The following is a 16,887-nucleotide window of genomic DNA, read 5'->3' on the forward strand; positions in this document are numbered from 1 at the left end:
AAGCTAAGTGGAGGCAGAGCCAGCATCCAAGTCTGGTTCTGACTCAGATCGGGATCCAGATTCCTGGTCCTATCTGTCCTTGAATACCCACACCAGTGGTCCACAAGGCTTACAGTAGGTCCAGTTACGACACCAACACACGGTGCACATTCTACAGGGCAGCCCCCTAGGCTGCAGACACAGGCTGGAAAGCTCTGGTTTCGGGCCACCGGCCTTTGTACAATGCAGCCCAGCATTGTTAGTTCTTTGCCCCTTGGCCCTTGCCCTCTGCCCACCTCGTCGTACTTTATAAGGTAGCAGGGTCACTTCAAGAAGTTGCTGTGGTGTATCTCACCAGATGACATTACCATGATCCTCAGGCGAAAATGACCTGGAAACAATTCTTTTATTTTTCCTTTCCTTCCTCTTCTTATCTGTCCTTTCAGTGGCTCTTGAGTAACGCTGTGAATAGAGACAGAGAAAATGGAGTGGTTTTCCTGGAGTCTCCAAACAAGGGAGCCCAGCCCCATGGTTTTATTTTTGAGTCCAGACAGACTCGTTGTCCTTGGGCCTCAGCTTACCAATGCAATTCATTTTCAATTGTATCTGAATGGCCTTTGTGAATTCTCTAAGCACCTAGGGGTCCTTGTCGTGCTTCCAGCCACATAGAGTAATTCCAAGTCTCTGGCTATTGCAGATTAGATAACAAGTCTTAGGAAGCTTCTTTAATTAGCTGAAGTTGATGTGTCTCTGAGGGAATGGGACCAGCCTTGGAACTGGGATAGAAACTAGGTGTTCCTTCCCCAGCACCAGCCAGTGGAACCTTATCCTGCAGAGAGCCCTGCTGAGTGATTTAGTACAGCCCTTTTTTACATGCCCTGCAGAATGGAGGGTTGGGCCACATTCAGTTCCTACTCTATCCTGTTTGCCAGCTAATGAGACAAATTGTGGGTCCCATAAAAAATTAAATAGCAGCTGCTTCATTTTCTTCCTATCGAACTTTGAAATTACAGCGATCTCATTTGCACGGCAGCTCAAGATGTAGATGCGAGGGGCCGGCAGGGTCCAGGGGTCCTTCATTTTAACCGCAATCATATGTTCTCTCAGACTGACTGGGTTAAAATATTTTGAGCAACCATTCATGAACGGAACTATTAGCCGTGCAAATAGAGGACATGATTGCTGATCATCCTGTTGGGCGCTAATTAATAATTCTGTACAGGTGGAGGAGCCAGGACTAATGTCAGAGATGAAATTGAGGGATGAATGGAGCTCCCGGGAAATTAGCACTCTCCTGAATGTTAGGGTGTGGCATTCCATAGCCTTCCAACAGCAGGAGGGTGACACAGACAGAAACCCTTGGCCAGTCTTATTTTCCACCTGTGACCTTTACTGCACGGTCTTTCTGTTTTGTTTTCTGGCCTTAAAATGATGATAGAGCCTGTATCTTAACACCAGAGAGAGCAGGACTTAATCAGATTCTGTGTCAGAGGTTTGGGATTTTTGTGTTTTTTTTTTGTTTGTTTTGTTTTTTTTTTTTTTTTCTATTTCGCATGGAAAACATAAAAGAAAAAAAAATGTTGAATCTATTTCTGAGCCAACAAGAATCTATTTGCGATTCTCCCTCTTTGCCTTCATCTTAATTTATTCTGGTAGATGACTGCTCACTGCTCACAGACCTCCATCAAGGCTGAAGCACACCTTTTCTTCCACGAATCTGGACCAAAACCTGCAAGTAAAGAGGACGAGTGCTTCAGTGCCCTTTAGTGGCATTTATTTACTTACGTGTTTGAAGAGAAGCTGCTTTATGGCAGCACTGGCTATCCAGAAGAACATCTGACGTCATTTTAACATTGTCTCCCTTTATCAGAACTGCAGGTAGTATTTCAGCTAAGACCATAGCAAAGGCTATTTGTTTAGGGGAACTTGAGGGGTTTCAGCTCCCCATTTCTGATTTATCTCCATCCTCAGCAAACTCCACTGACAGCATGTTTATAACACAGTGTTTAGGAAATTAAGTGGTTTCAGATCGCGTGCAACGGTTCATTATCAACCCCCACCAGACAGCTGCTCTTCCTCTCCAGCCTCCTGGTCCCCACCCAGCAGTATTTATTCTCAGCGTGCAGCCGACCCTTGAGGGGAGGAGGGCCATAAAGCACCCAGCTGCATTCTCAGTGTCACAGACCCTCTCTGGTAGTTGCAGCCCTTCAGAATCCTGGGCAGCTCTGAGACAGCACTGCTCTGAGGCAGGAAGATGATTTAGGGGAGCAACTAAAGGGACATTATGTTATTTGCTGGTGCCTCTGTGGAATTTAATACCCGCTAGAGTGGCACTGGGCCTGTGCTATACAGCTCTGGAGGATCCGGCTGCTTCATCATGTTTGGGGGTCCTGAAGACTGTATGTCTTGTCTGTTGACTCCCATATTTCTGCCCCACCCCCAATTTAACTGTCGTATGCTCTGGAGTCCACTGAAAAACAGTGTTTGCCTCTTGGTTATAACTGTTCATTGCAGACAGTGTGAATAACTCAAAGCGGTATAAAAAAAATAGAAAAATTATCAGTCAGCCTTCACTTTTCCTTATATGTTATATCTTTTTCCATATTAAAACAAAAACCCTAGGCCAACAAGATGGCTGGATTGGTAAAGGCTTTCTACCAAGCCTCAGGACTCACATGGTGGAAAGAAAGAACTGACTCCTACAAATTGTCCTCTGACCTCCACATGCATGCCATGGTGTGTGTGTGTGTGTGTGTGTGTGTATGTGTACGTGCGCATGCATATGTGTACATGCAAAATTAAATGAATACATAAATATAAAATATTTATATAAAATGAACAAATGTAAAATTTTAAAATCCTGCTATGTATTGCCTGAGGGTGTTAATGCATACACAAGAAATTGCCCAGTAGCCATTAACATTTAGTGATTAGAAGTTCTTGAAAACACAGTTAATGGTTTCAGAACCTCATGTCTCATGAGCAGCTTGTTAGCTATTCCGATCAACTCAGTGCCTCTTGTACAGGTTTTCCTGGGGAGATGCTGTCAAAGACCCACATGTTTGGGAACCAAGGTGGTAGGAAATTTTATACAAGGATTTCCAGTTGTAAGAACAGTGGCAGGGAGTCCACTCTGGGCAGCAGCTCAGTCCTACACCACAGCTGTTCTTGTGTAAAAGATGCCACACCAGCTACCGGCACTAGCTCTACATAGAACCCGTGGTCACTATCCCATGTGTTTAAAAGCACTGCTAGGAGCTGTCTACCCTAAGGAATGGCATAGCCTTGCAGGCCACAGGACTCGGAGAAGATCAAATGGGCAATGCTTGAGAGTGACCTCCAGCTGGTCATCTAGGGTCACAAGTAAGGCATACTTGTTAGACCTGGACATGCCCCAGAACCATCCGAGGAGCCAGACCCATGCCAGAGTTCTCTTGCAGTTCATGTGACACTCCATAAGCCATAGGGGTCACATGCAAGAAACAAAAGTCACTCAAGTGTGTCAAAGACAGAATAAGAGTAGCCAGCTCTGCACTGGATATGGCAGAGCTTGTCCCAAAGAACTAGTCCCTTAGCAGACTCCTTCTTGTCCTGGAGAATGCCTTCAATCCAGACCCCAAGCATTCCAGAATCTAGATTTGCTTCTCCCTATTAGCAGCAGACATCCATATTGAGAATGAAGCTTCAGGTAGAGACTGAGAAACCTGACATCGCTGTATCTCTCTGACTCACACATGATCCAGCCAGCAAGTTGTGCTGTGCTCCTCAGGGAAGTCTTGGAGACCCTTATGTTACTTACTCTTATGCCCCCTTCCCCAGTTCTGAGCATGCTTCAAGCCCAGGCTGTGGCCCCTGAACTGACTCCACACAAGTCCTATGATTCAGATCCCCCAGCTCACACTCTGCTGGATGCTTGCTGCTCCCTTACACCTAGCTTTCTTCTACTGAAAATATCTACTAGCATCCACTAGACAGACTGGTCAGCACAGGCAAGGTACAAAGGGAGCAAGGAAAGGGGTGGGGGCTATAAGAGTGGTACAGGCACCTTCAGAGTGGTTGGGGACTGCCTGTGTGCTCTCTTTATTTTGGTTTTTGCCTTGAAACCCTGCTGATTGGTTGCATCGAGGTCTGTTTCATTTTCCTTTGTTTTGAGTGTTTTACCCTGTAGGTGCTTGGGCGTGATTTGTCACAAGAGGAAAACACACAATTCCTTTTATGCATCAGAAGAATAATGCTCTCCATTGTGTGTGTGTGGTTTTTTTTTCCGGCCCTAAACAAGCTACACTCTGGACACACCTCTCCCTTTATTTCCACGTTACTCTTCCTATTACACAACTGCTGTCTTTCTGGAGAGGAGTTGCCTTGTCTGGTGGAGGCTTGTTCTGCTGTCCCTGCAGTGTGAAGGGCTGTGGACCGCCCCATGACGTCATACTTTCTTCCTCAGAGCTGTATGAGCTTACACGGTCATCGGGATGTCTTGTCCGTTTGTCTTACTTACCAGTTAAAGTTCTTCAGATGAGTTCTAAGATGACTCCCTGCTCAGTCTCTGTTTATCTCTATTTACCTATTGTGCAGTTTTCAGAATATTTGCTATAAAGACTTAAGTAGCTTAAAAGGAGATAGGTGATAAAAACCTGTTACTTAGAGTACATTATTTAAATAAATTATCCCTCAATGTTCCAATAAAAGATTCGCTGCCGTAAATCCCAGTAGCTGATTAAGGGACATCGTTCTATGATTGTGGCTTTAATCCAGATCTGCTGAGTCACGGGGGATGGTAGTAATGTGGAGGTCCCTGCAAGTTCTGGTGACAAATGAATGTCAGTGGCAGAAGAATTTCCTCTGATTTACCATCCTGAAAGAAAAAGTAAGGGGCGGGACAGCTCAGCACTTGAGAGCACTTCCTGCTCTTCTGATGGACCTGGGTTCAACCCCCAGCACCCACATGGCATCTCCAAGCTGTTTGTAACTCCACTTTCAGAGGATCTAACCCCGACACCCTCTTCTGGCCGGTGCTGAGAGAGGACCGTTGTCGTACAAAGGCTATACTTGGTACTTTCTTTTCCATCTTTCATTTCACAAGCTTCTGCAGTTTGGATGTTGATTGTCTCTCAAGAGTACCTGAGTCCAGTATCCAGCTTCTGGTACTACTAGGGTGATACACTGGAACCTGAAAACAGTTGGACCTGACAGGATGCAGTTACCTCACTGGCATGTGCCCTTGAAGGGGTGCTAAGCTCCTGGTTCCCACACTCCGTTCATTTCTCATTGCCATGAGATGAGCAGCCTTTCCACAGCCCTTCCCCAGAATGTGCGTGCATGCACGCACCACATACATGCCATATAAAGTGCTGACTTGAAAGATTCAGGCCTGCCAGTCATGGGCTGGAACTTCTGAGAGTCTGAGTGAACACAAGCCTTTTCTATTTATAATCTGATTATCTTAGGTATTTTATCACAGCAAAGTTGACCTTACTAACTCTCCCTCCCTCTAACACACACACACACACACACACACACACACACACACACACACACTCACAAGTCCCAAGGGCAATTGAGAGTGTAAGAGATTAAAGAGCTCACATTCTGGCTTTAGACTGCACTTAGCGAACGAGCTATTGAGTGGGTGGAGTGCAGTTCTGCTAAAAAAGACTGCCTGAAAGTTGTTGCTGTTAACAGTTGGGTTTTCTGCAGCGACCGTGAGAACTAATGCTATCAAACTGTTGGAGTGGTCTCTTGGGGATGCCGTGGGATGGAACGAGATCGTGTGTGTAAAACGCTCTTTAAACTGTGAGGCTGTGTACATGTGGGAAACGTGTTTTAGTATTGTCTGAAAGCTGTTGCTTGCAAAAGGGAAGGAAAACTTTAATTTTCCAAACAACAGAAGACAGCCACAGGCATCCTAAGATTACAGTATAGCCCCGCCCCCATCGACGCACCCTCCCCCATGAAGTGTCTCCCAGACTATGTTGGTCTCAACCTTCCTAATGTTACCACCCTCTAATACAGCTCCTCATGTTGTAGTGCCCTTCAACTTTGATTATCATAAAATAAATATTTTTTTCCGATGATCTTAGGTGACCCCTGTGGAAGGGTGTTTGACCTCCAAAGGGGTTGTGGCCCACAGGTGGACAGCTGCTGGTCTAAGGGCCTATATTCTGGAAGACTATTACATGTTCTTATCAAGAAGAGACTAGAAAGCTGTACCTCCCTCTGATGGTAGATTTGCTTATCATGCAAGAGGCCCTGGATGTGATGCCCAGAAGCTCATAAGACCGATTTAGTAGAGACATCTATCATCCTAGCTCTTGGGACAAAGAGACAAGAGGGCCAGAATTTCAAGTGCATCATCCTCTGCAAATCTGGACCACATGAGTCCTTGTCTCAAAGGAGGAGAAAAAGGATTTTAGAAAATGGAATGGACCCAAGAAACCATTTTCAATAAAATATTGAAACTAGGAATTTCCAAGTAATATATCCAAGATCAAGAGCTAGCTAGACAGGCAACCTGTATTATTCTCATAATCATTTATTTAGAAAATAAAAGCAAAAAAAAAAGATGCATCTTTAACCTTAGCAACCCATTCTCTAAAACCCTATCACACTTCATTCAGATGTCTGAACAACTGATACCTCAATTTATATCAACTACAAAATGATCCTGCTGCCTCCTGCAGACAGGAAAACTCCCAACTCTCCTGCTGGCCAGTGCTTAGTGCTAGCCTTGTGAATGGTCATGGATGGGTGTGAATGCATGCTGCTGTTCTGGGCTGGGATTGCAGAGTCTGGGATGACTGTGGAGCAGTGTCAGGAGACTGCAATGAAAATCACATTATGAGTTCGGTTTGTGATCGGTTTTATTGGAACCGAAACTGAGTGAAAGGCCGTAGGAATAATTGGGTAATCAAAGCAAATTAAATCAAGAAGGGGAAAATATCAGTTCTGGCATCAAATGGGGACGACTCTGACATCCACATCTGTGGTCTTTATCCATTTTAATCAAGTCTAAATTATGCCATTAAGACTTATTTTTGTGATGTTTACACTTGCTCAGACATAGCAGACTGTCTATTCATCTCTGGATATTTCTTGAAACATTAAAACCTCCCCCACTGTTTCTGGGGAGGTGTTGCCTGACTTGATTAGCATCCAGATACTCTGCACATGTGCTCACTTGTGGGGCATTGGGTGGAGATTTGGAAAGTGCAATCCAGATGTTGAGCTTCTGAGCCATGCAGATGAATCTTTTGCCCCAACACTCGCTGATACCTTCAGAACAAGAGATTTAAGTAGAGACTTATTAGAGAGAGTTCACTAAAACAAAGAGCCAAGTCGTGCTTCTGGGGAGGCTGAAATAGTACTACAGTAACTAGCCAGGGTTTCTCCTGTTCCCTTGCAGTATTTCAAGGGTATTGCTCTTTCAGAAAAAGAAAAAAAAATATCTGTTTAGACCAATAAATGGCAGCACTGATACTCTTAGTATGTAATTGAAAACATGCTGAATTATGGGATGATTGACCCAGGTTCACAGGCAGAATGGATGTAGGGACCTCCCATCTCTTTTGATGAAGCTTGGGTTTCTCTGTTGCTGGGGTTTTGGTCACTGTGCTATATCTCCCATTGGAAACTGTCCCAAGTCCCTCTTTTCTTCCCCTCCAAGCTTGCTGAATACATCCCAGGATCTTGGTGTTTATAATCTCAGTTTGGTTTGGGATTCTGTTTGCTTCATTTGTGTCTGTGCCTAAATCAGGAGTTGTTTTAGAGGTTGACTGCTCAACCATTAGCCATCTTCCAGGGGACCTGGCTACTGTCTCAAAAAAAAAAAAAAAAAAAAAAAAAAAAAAAAAAAAAAGCCACAGCTCTCTGGGCCTTGAATGCCACCGACCCTGGTGTTTCCTGCCCATGCCATGCTCTAAAAGAGCCCTGAGTTCAATTCCCCAGAGGACTGTGTCGCCATCAAAATTTCCATAGCTTAGTACTTTGGCCAAGGGAAGGACTCTGTTTGTACATTTCTGTTGTTCAGTGCAACAGTCATGTTCACAGGGGTCAGTTACAAGCAAGGATAGGCTTGAGTATTGTGAGGTGGTAAGGAAGATGGCTAGGAAGAGAGGTGGTCTCCTCTGTATGAAGCTGCGTGTTCTTCACGTTAGGAACCTGTGGAATATTAACAACATAGCAGCTTGCATACATTGCGACCTGTCATCTGCCACTGGTTGCTTTATGTGTATTTACATCTCACTAAAAGTTCACAGTAATGGGGAAGTTGAAACCTTTCTGTCAACACTTCCTTTATGTAGCAGAAACTAAAGATACTGAGAGGTAGAGAAGCTTACCCAAGCTTACACAGCTAGAAAACCAGCAGAGCCAGGCTTCAAAGCATGTACCCTCAGTCCACAACCTTTACTCTTACACACAAACTACATCCTGTCAGGTAAATATGCTGCCATTACCCCACTTTGGCTGTGGTATTGAATGATGAGTTCTGTCTAATCTTTCTGGTTGTGGTCTCTGAAAGCAATGCAGATTGCAAGCAAGCATGCTTGCATGGATGTCTCCCCCCCAAAAAAAAAAAAAAAAACACACACACACACAGAATCGTCATCTCTCCCATGTAGGAGGGACTCTGACTTCTCCTTGTCTGTTGTGCTTTTGTTCTGAGGAGTATTGCTTATAGCCAAGGATGAGGGTCTCTGAACCTTTCTGGAGAGGTTGAGGTAGAAGGATCAAGGCTTCCCTGGGCTGCAAAGTGAGTTTAAAGCCAACATGAGTGACTCCGTGAGATCTTGTCTCAAATAAACTCAAAATGGCCTGGGTATGCGTCTTAGTGATCGAATGCTTGCCTAGTAAGGATTTCCAACCATGTGCGTGTGCTTGTGCGTGTGCGTGTGTGTGTGCGTGTGCGCGAGTGTGTGTGTGTGTGTGTGTGTGTGTGTACACCCTGTCTGCCCCTCCCAGAAGAAAAACAAACACAGGAGAAAAAAAAGAGGGGGAAATGCCTCCTGTTGGAGTGGATGGAGGTCCTGCACCTGCCTCTCCTCCAAACAGCACTGTTTGTTGACAGAATAAATAATATAAATGAAACATAATTTTTCCTTCCTTATCTCTCTTATTTAAAAATGTTTTTCTCCCTTCTTCCCTTTTCTTTTTAAAACCAAAGCTGAAATTTTGCCAGACATGGAAATTGTTTGTCCCAGAACACAGGAGGCCAAGAAGCACTTAATAATGTTATCATGTAAATATGTCTACAAGACTCTTTATGAAACAAGTCACGTCTTCCCAGTGATTGTCCTTGTCATTCTGTGGGCCTCTGTCTCCTGTCCTGCCTGTCGGGAGCTGCTCCTGGAGATTTCTCTTCTTGGTGAGGTCTCCCCAGGTCTCTGCAGCTAAACTGGTTTGGCCCCAGCTCTTTCTCATTAGAGTGGAGCACCTTCTCATTGGAATGGTTTCAGATTTGGGCATACCTGATACTAGCAAAGGTGTCCTCTGGATGTTAGAACCTGGCCTTGGCTCAGGATGGATTGACTTCCTGATGGTAGAGTCTCTGGAGTCTGACTTAGGAGAAACCCAAACATCCAACACCGTGTGTGTAGGCTCACACCTTCAAGTGAAGCCAGAAACTCTTAAGTACCGATAGAGAGGGCAGGGCAGGGATAGCTTTGCTATGTTGCAGGGTAGCTAGAAATGTGGCATGCCAGGTGCTCCTACGTTAGACCTCCTATGTCTGGGAGCACTTAGGTTTTAAATATTCACACAAGAGACTGGGCCTCATGGGCTCAGTAGTTGTGACTTCCTGTTGTCTCTTCAGTGTTGCCTCTCTCTCTTCTTTCATTGTGGATGCCATGGCATAGCTCAAGTGGTGTCTGGACATTGATCTAATCCTGGATAAGACAGGGTGTTAATACACGAGTTCTTGAAGCAGAGACAGTTTACTCTTCAGATTGTCTGTAAGCAGCTTTGTCCATGTGTTGTTACTGATTAAAAGGGATTTGGTACTGGGGGAAAGGCAAGCTTTCACCTATGGGGAGATGTGGAAGGAAGAGCTTGGGTACTCAGGGGACCCCTGCAAATCCACCACGTATTTCTCTTTGCTCTTTGATTCTTGATTCTTGAAGGTAGTATGCAGTTTAGTCAATGGGACTTTCTCTATCTCATGAAGCCATTATCTGGGACTGGGCTCTGTTCTCATCAGAAGTAGACTCTGGATCCCTGCTACAGCCAGGAAATGTTTGATAACTCATTTTAGGGATCCTTAGATGTCTTAGTTGACAAGCCAGGTCCCTAGCTCCTCCCATCAAGATGGTGTGATAAAGGATAAGCTTTGGGGAAACCGTGAAGGCTGTGTGGTGTGGTACACAGTCATCAAATTGCCCAGAATTGCTATTTGCTCAGCTCTGTTTTAATATATGAGATCCATGAGGATTTAAGAGTTGAGATTGTCACACAGATCTGTTGCAAGCTAGAAGTTGGTGAGAAAAAGCCAAGCAGAGACAGCTCTGTGTTAGGAGTGCTGAACTGAGTCTGAACTTGGGTTTGAGCCCCACTCTTAGCCACTAGTGTGACTGCACCAATGCTTTAGCCTCACACCCCTTAACCACAGAGTCGGGCCAGCAACCTTGCAGGTGATTTGAAGGTTAACTGAGTCTATAGTAAGTGCTTCTGATGCGAGCAAGGCTTGGGGATTGCTCTTAGTTATCTGTTTAACGTTTGCAGGGATGGCTCCCTCTCATTTACCCAATACCCTCCCAGTAAAGAAATGCATACAAAATCAATTTTTGCGTCTATATCCTGTTTCTTCTCCTAAAGAGCCACAGAGCAGTTTACAAAGAAATGGAAAGCCAGCCCTGGCTCTAAATGGATTTGGCTACCTTTGATACACTCTTCCTTTCCAGAATATGACTTTTCAGCTGTAATAGCCCAAAAGATTGCTTTTTCACACCTCTTTCGTTTTTATGATCCTTTTCAAAGACTTCTTATGTTGTTCACAGTAGAAATGTCGACTAGGTTTCTTCAGTTTCAGAAGTGACCAAGCCAGAAGTGTCAAGACCCCATCATCAGATGAAGCGTCTGATGCATTTCTTTGTGTGAGAAGATAGGGTTGTTCCCAGTCCCCATTATTCATGTGGATTCGGGTTCAAAGAAAAGAAAACTAAGGAATTCTGGCATCCACTGTGTCTTTGACTTGATCTGTGCTCATCAGCACCAGAGATGAGGATGCTGATACCCAAGAAGGGGTGGGTGCAGGCTCAGAGCAGCCAGTCCTGTAGGTATCAGAGAGATTGCAGGCTAGGGGCTAGGGCTATCTCGCTGGGTTGTCCAGACCCCAGGGTTCAGGCACTAACCTCATTCAGTGAATCAACTGTATATCTGAACTCAAAGATCTTGAGAAAAGTAGCCCCTGAAAGCAGGCAGTGGTCAGCATCCCTGTAGCTCACGTGTTGGAAGTGCCTAAACACTTAGAAGCCTGCACGCATCTGAGTTCTGCTGGAAAACAGAACTAACAGAAAGCATTAATGTATACATCCATTCACCCACCCATCAATCCTCCCCCTTGAACCCTCCATCCACCCACACATCCATCATCTGTATCTCCTAGAGACCCAGGAGAGTCGGTGGAGCAAGTCCTGATCCAAAAGAAGAGGCTAGGTGTTTCAGCTTGAAGACTAGCAGCTAGGGAGAACAAACGCTTTTCTATGCCTCATTTCTCTGTCCAGGTCTACAACACTGAACGAGGCCAACCTACACTTGAGCAGGCAAGCCATTCTGCTTGCTCTTCAGAGTCTCAGGTTGATCTCACCCAGAAGAAAGGGCATAGCAGCCCCCATACAATAGGACTAATATCTGGGTGCCTATATCCCAGTCTGGGTCACACCCAAGTGTGTCTTTTACACACACACACACACACACACACACACACACACACACACACACACACACTATACTCTTGAATGACTGCAGTAGGAACGGCCAGGAGAGGCTGCTGCTGCTGCTGAGGGGTGTTTGAACTGAAGCACTCCTCCCTCCCCCTCCTCCAACTCCTCCCAAGAGCAAACACATCAGAAATCATTCTGGGAACTGACTCTGCCCTCCAGGCCATGATCACTCAGTTCCAAAGCATAAGCAGAATTTGAACGATGGGAGGGAACTATGCTGGGGTTTTAAGAAAGCAGATTCTTGAGAGATGATAGGTGTGGACAAGCACAAGAGTTATTCTCCACACCTCCAAATACCTACATCAGCCCACTCCTTAATGGGTCTGTTATCAGAAGGGGCTGATCATCATCATTATGGAAAGACACTAAGAGAGGGCTCTGTAGAAAAATGGCCCGGCTGAGAATTGATCCACCAAGGGATAATTTGAAACAAAAGCCTCCAAGATCTAGCAGGCCTAGAAAATTACTATCTTGCTCAATGGGATTAGTTGTCCAAATAAAGAATATTTTTTCCTTACACCATCCTGCCTTCCAGTGGCTCTTTTCTGCTCATCTCTCCTGTGCCGGTGGCTGGATCTGCGGCCAGCAGTACTGCAGATCACCAGCCCTGCATCAGGCCTAGGAGCACGGCCATGTTAGCTGTGATTCAGTGGAAGCAGAGAACTGGTGGGGCCGTGCTTCCAGGAGAGGGAATACACAAAGACTCGGCTTCGAGGAACTTTCTTGCTCCCATTGTAATTTTCATGAACTCTCATCATTTTTTTATTGGCAAGAGTGATTTTCCTGATGGATTACATCATTTTCTTTTTCTGATGGGTCTTTAACCCTCCCTTAAATCTTGTCTCCCTCTCTGAAAGAGATCAGCTTTGTGGCCAAGTACAAGGTGTGGCCAGGTGGAGGTACTCCATAGTCGGCAGTGCTGATGTTTGGTAGCAGGGGTGACTGGCTAGAAACCATGTGTTAGGGGAGCACAAATCCCCAAAGCAAGGCACAGCATAGACCTGCCCTGTCCCTGTGTTAAGGAAGAAGGTTAAGACATTGAGATTGTAGAAAACTAAAGAGCTGGTCATGATGGTTTCACACCTTTAATCCCAGCACTCAGGAGGCAGAAACAGGCAAATCTCTGAGTTTGAGGTCAGCCTGGTCTACATAGCAAGTTACAGGCCAGCCAGAGCTACATGGTGAGATTCTGTTTTCAAAAAAGAAAAAGAGAAAAAATACAAGGGACAAAATGAAAGAAAGAAGAGTAAGGATCCCCATCCACAGGAAGGGAGAGAGAATGCACTGCAGGAAAGCATTTCACATCTCCTTCTCTGTGCGTGACATGCAAGAGCTTCCGGCCACTCATGGTACTTCAGGAAAGAATTTCACATCTCCTTCTCTGTGCGTGACATGCAAGAGCTTCCGGTCACTCATGGTACTCCCTGGTTGAGGAGAGATGGCTGTCTAACAGGTCAAGCAGAATAGTTGGCACACAGTTTCCTCCATTTGTTCATACAACCACACCCTTTACCCATCCATCCGTTCATCCATCTACCCATCTGTCCATACTGTCTTATGTTTATTCATCTATACGCCTATCTATCAACCCATCCATCTATTCACAAATTTCATCTCTCCATCCATCCATCCATCCATCCATCTGTCTATCCATCTGTCCATCCACGTGTCCATCCATTCACACATCTGCCTACTCATCCATTTATTGACCTATCTATTCACCTACTTGTGCATCCATCCATCCATCCATCCATCCATCCATCCATCCATCCATCTGTCCATCCATCTGTCCATCCATGTGTCCATCCATCCACACATCTACCTACTCATCCATTTATTGACCTATCTATTCACCTACTTGTGCATCCATCCACCCATCCATCCATCCATCCATCCATCCATCCATCCATCCATCTGTCCATCCATGTGTCCATCCATTCACACATCTACCTATTCATCCATTTATTGACCTATCTATTCACCTACTTGTCCATCCATCCATCCATCCATCCATCCATCCATCATCCATTCGTCCATCTGTCCATCCACGCATTTGCTCCCCACTCCCCATCTAACCATCCATTTACACACCCACCCAGCCAGTCATCATTCACTAATGGTGCTTGTGGGAATGCTCACCGCATACAGCACACGCATACAACCGGGGGCCGAGGACATGAGGGTGGTTGAATCTTCTGCTTAGGCCTGCACATACAAGGATACAGAAAAATAGACCAGCAGTCCTGCTCACAGTGAGGAAAGCCTTGAGGAGTGAGCCCAGGCTACCTTGATGGGGAGAGAAGCCTCCTGTGTGTATTCCAAGGAGGCTTGCATTATGGGAAACATTCTTCCCTCATTCAAAGGTGTGGTAAGACTTCCCTTCTGTTTCAGGGAAAGATAAGTATTTCCCTGCACCTCTGGGTTTAGGTGTCCTCCCTGCCTGTATCCAGGTAGCAGGCACTTACTGAAGAGTCCCCCTCAGCCATCCTCAGCTACAGCTTTCTGTTCTCCACTGTTTTCCTTGTTGTGTGAAGATTCCTAGATCTCTGCTGTTTAAAAATAAATTTTAGTAAAGGCAACTCTTACTGTGTATACTAGGTTGTCCTGGAACTCCCCATGTAACTCATGCTGGCTTCAAACTTATAGTAACCCTCACTTAACCCATAGAGTGTTGGGGTCATGGGCTTGAGCCATTAAGTCTGGGTTTATCTTAACATTTCAATAAAACCTCTGCCTTGACCCTTTCTCACAGGTAGTTACCTCCTCTGTTCTATTTACACTGGATCTCCAGAGAAGTCCATGCTTACTGCTATTCAGCCCTCTCTGAACATCAGCAGACAAGTTCCATCTTGTCCCTCATGTCTGGGAAGTGGTCCCAGGATCCTCTGTCTTCATCCATGGGTATTCTTGACCCTGTACCTTCCTTTCTGGCCGGTGTGCCTGCTCTCCTAAGGACCCTGCTAGAGGCCTTCCAGAGGTTTCCCTAACCTCTGGGATAGTACATTGCTTCTGCCCTCCTGTGACCCCCACTGACACACATGTACCCCGTTCTGAGACAATTAGAGAGCAACTGACTCCATCTGACAAAGATAATGACCTTTTCAAAGGACCTTCTGTGAGAATATGCGGTCTTCCAGACTGAAGGAAGCCATGCCATCTCTTACCTGGGGGCACCTGCTGATCTAAGGAACTTTCCCTAAATGTACAAACTTGAAATGATCATGTGACCACTGGATGGTATCTTGTTGCTTCAATGCAATATCAGATTGCTGGTACTTAAGAAGTAGAAGTACAGATGCTGTCCCCCTACAGTCTTCCTTTTTAACTGTCTCCTCCCTCCACCTCCTCACCTCTGCACAGGGGAGTCACCACGGTGCCTCATGTGCCTAGCCGCTTTTAGCTCAGTGACCCTGAAGACCAGCAGGGGGAGGAGTGTGATTCTCACACCGCATATGGGGTGAGGGGTGTCACTGACAGCTGAGGACCTTTAGCAATCCAGGCTGTTACAGAGGAGTAGGTACTTCACGAATCCAGCAGCAGGCATCTGCAGAAGATCCAGTGCTGTGTGTGCACTGCGTTCTGAATCAGAGAGCAGTGCTGGCACCAGTAGGCTGTATTGGGAATAAAAGGTGGGCACACCAACCCATCTCCATGGAGGTTTGTGCATTGGTTCCTGATACCTGCTCAGTGAGGATTTGTGGGTCAGCTTTTCTTAGTTTATAGGAAAAACAAATGTCTGTGCAGGGCTTGGACATTTCCACGCCTTCCCTTTGAGGGCAGATTTGGACTCTTAGCAGAGAGAAGTCACTCCTTCCTTATCCCTGGCCTCTCCTAATCAAAGGGATGCAAGTTAACATGTTTAGGTAGGTTAGTTTTGTCTATAAGGTTGGAGTGGCTGATGGGGTAGGAATACGGATCCTGGAGAACTATTCAAGTCTCAGTCTCTCTCTCTCTCTCTCTCTCTCTCTCTCTCTCTCTCTCTCTCTCTCTCTCTCTCAATATAGGACTCGATGACCCCAACGTGTGTGCTGACCCAGGCGTCCCAGAGAATGGCTTCAGGACTCCCAGCGAAGGAGTTTTCTTCGAAAGCTCAGTAACCCGGTTTCACTGCCAAGACGGATTCAGGCTGAAGGGCTCTTCAAAGAGACTGTGTATGAAATATATTAATGGAACCCTAGGCTGGATCCCAAGTGACAAACCTGTCTGCATACAAGAAGGTAAAAGGCCTGTCCCTCTGTGGAAGTCAGACACAGGCTCTCAGGGATGAAGACTGTGGTTTCTCTGGAGGGGAGTCCCAGGGCTGGTCTGATCTACAAAATCAGTTTGAATAGTTCTCGTTCTCTTGTCAGTTAGCATCCGATCTGTCACCATTCTGGTGGGTCCAAGAGAGCACTCACATCCCATAGGGCAGTTTCCAGCGAGGCTACCATGTCAGCATCCACTTTTGTGTTACTCAGCGAAGAGTGTAGTAAATATTTTTGAGCAGAAGGGGGATGTGACTCAGACTCTAACCAGCTACTACCTTTTAGCCCAGTGTTTGGTGTGACTGTAAGGCTCGGGAAGCCCCCAAAGGGGACCCCACTTGAGTCACAGGATGGCGCGCACCCAAAGGACACAAGGAAGACCAACTGGATGCAAGAACACGAGGTAGTTTAATGGCGGAACGTTCCGAGCCGACACGTGTCTCAATGTGGGAGACAGGGGCATCGACCTCGTGGCTCCAGGGTTTAGGGTTTATATAAGCTCGGGTGGGGAAAAGGAGAAACTTTCGCGCGGGTGCATACGATTGGTTGTTTTCCAATTTTTGAACATCTGGCCAAACCGGTCCATGGAGGCGGGGAGCAGTTCCTTATCAGGATCTTCATTCCTGGGATGCATTCCTGGGATGCCTCGGTAGCCCATTGTCCTGTAACTCTGCATTCTTTGTTTACGGATTAACTGGCCTCTGGTTGGCAAACCAGAGGGGCAACTTTAG

The 16,887-nt window shown here is 45.9% G+C and overlaps 1 protein-coding gene across 4 annotated transcripts in view; it reads left to right on the forward strand.

Annotated features, from left to right (window-relative positions):
* The window catches only part of Susd4 (sushi domain containing 4), a 125,679-nt gene that overhangs the window by 51,188 nt on the left and 57,604 nt on the right, over positions 1-16,887 (forward strand). For all 4 annotated transcript variants that reach the window (XM_076937933.1, XM_076937934.1, XM_034508628.2 and 1 more), the window contains exon 3: positions 15,917-16,129. In XM_076937933.1, coding sequence (XP_076794048.1) covers positions 15,917-16,129 — 213 coding nt within the window. The remainder of the gene's footprint in view (positions 1-15,916; positions 16,130-16,887) is intronic.

Source organism: Arvicanthis niloticus, chromosome 7 (genome assembly GCF_011762505.2).
Source record: "Arvicanthis niloticus isolate mArvNil1 chromosome 7, mArvNil1.pat.X, whole genome shotgun sequence".
NCBI classification, from domain to species: Eukaryota; Metazoa; Chordata; class Mammalia; order Rodentia; family Muridae; genus Arvicanthis; species Arvicanthis niloticus.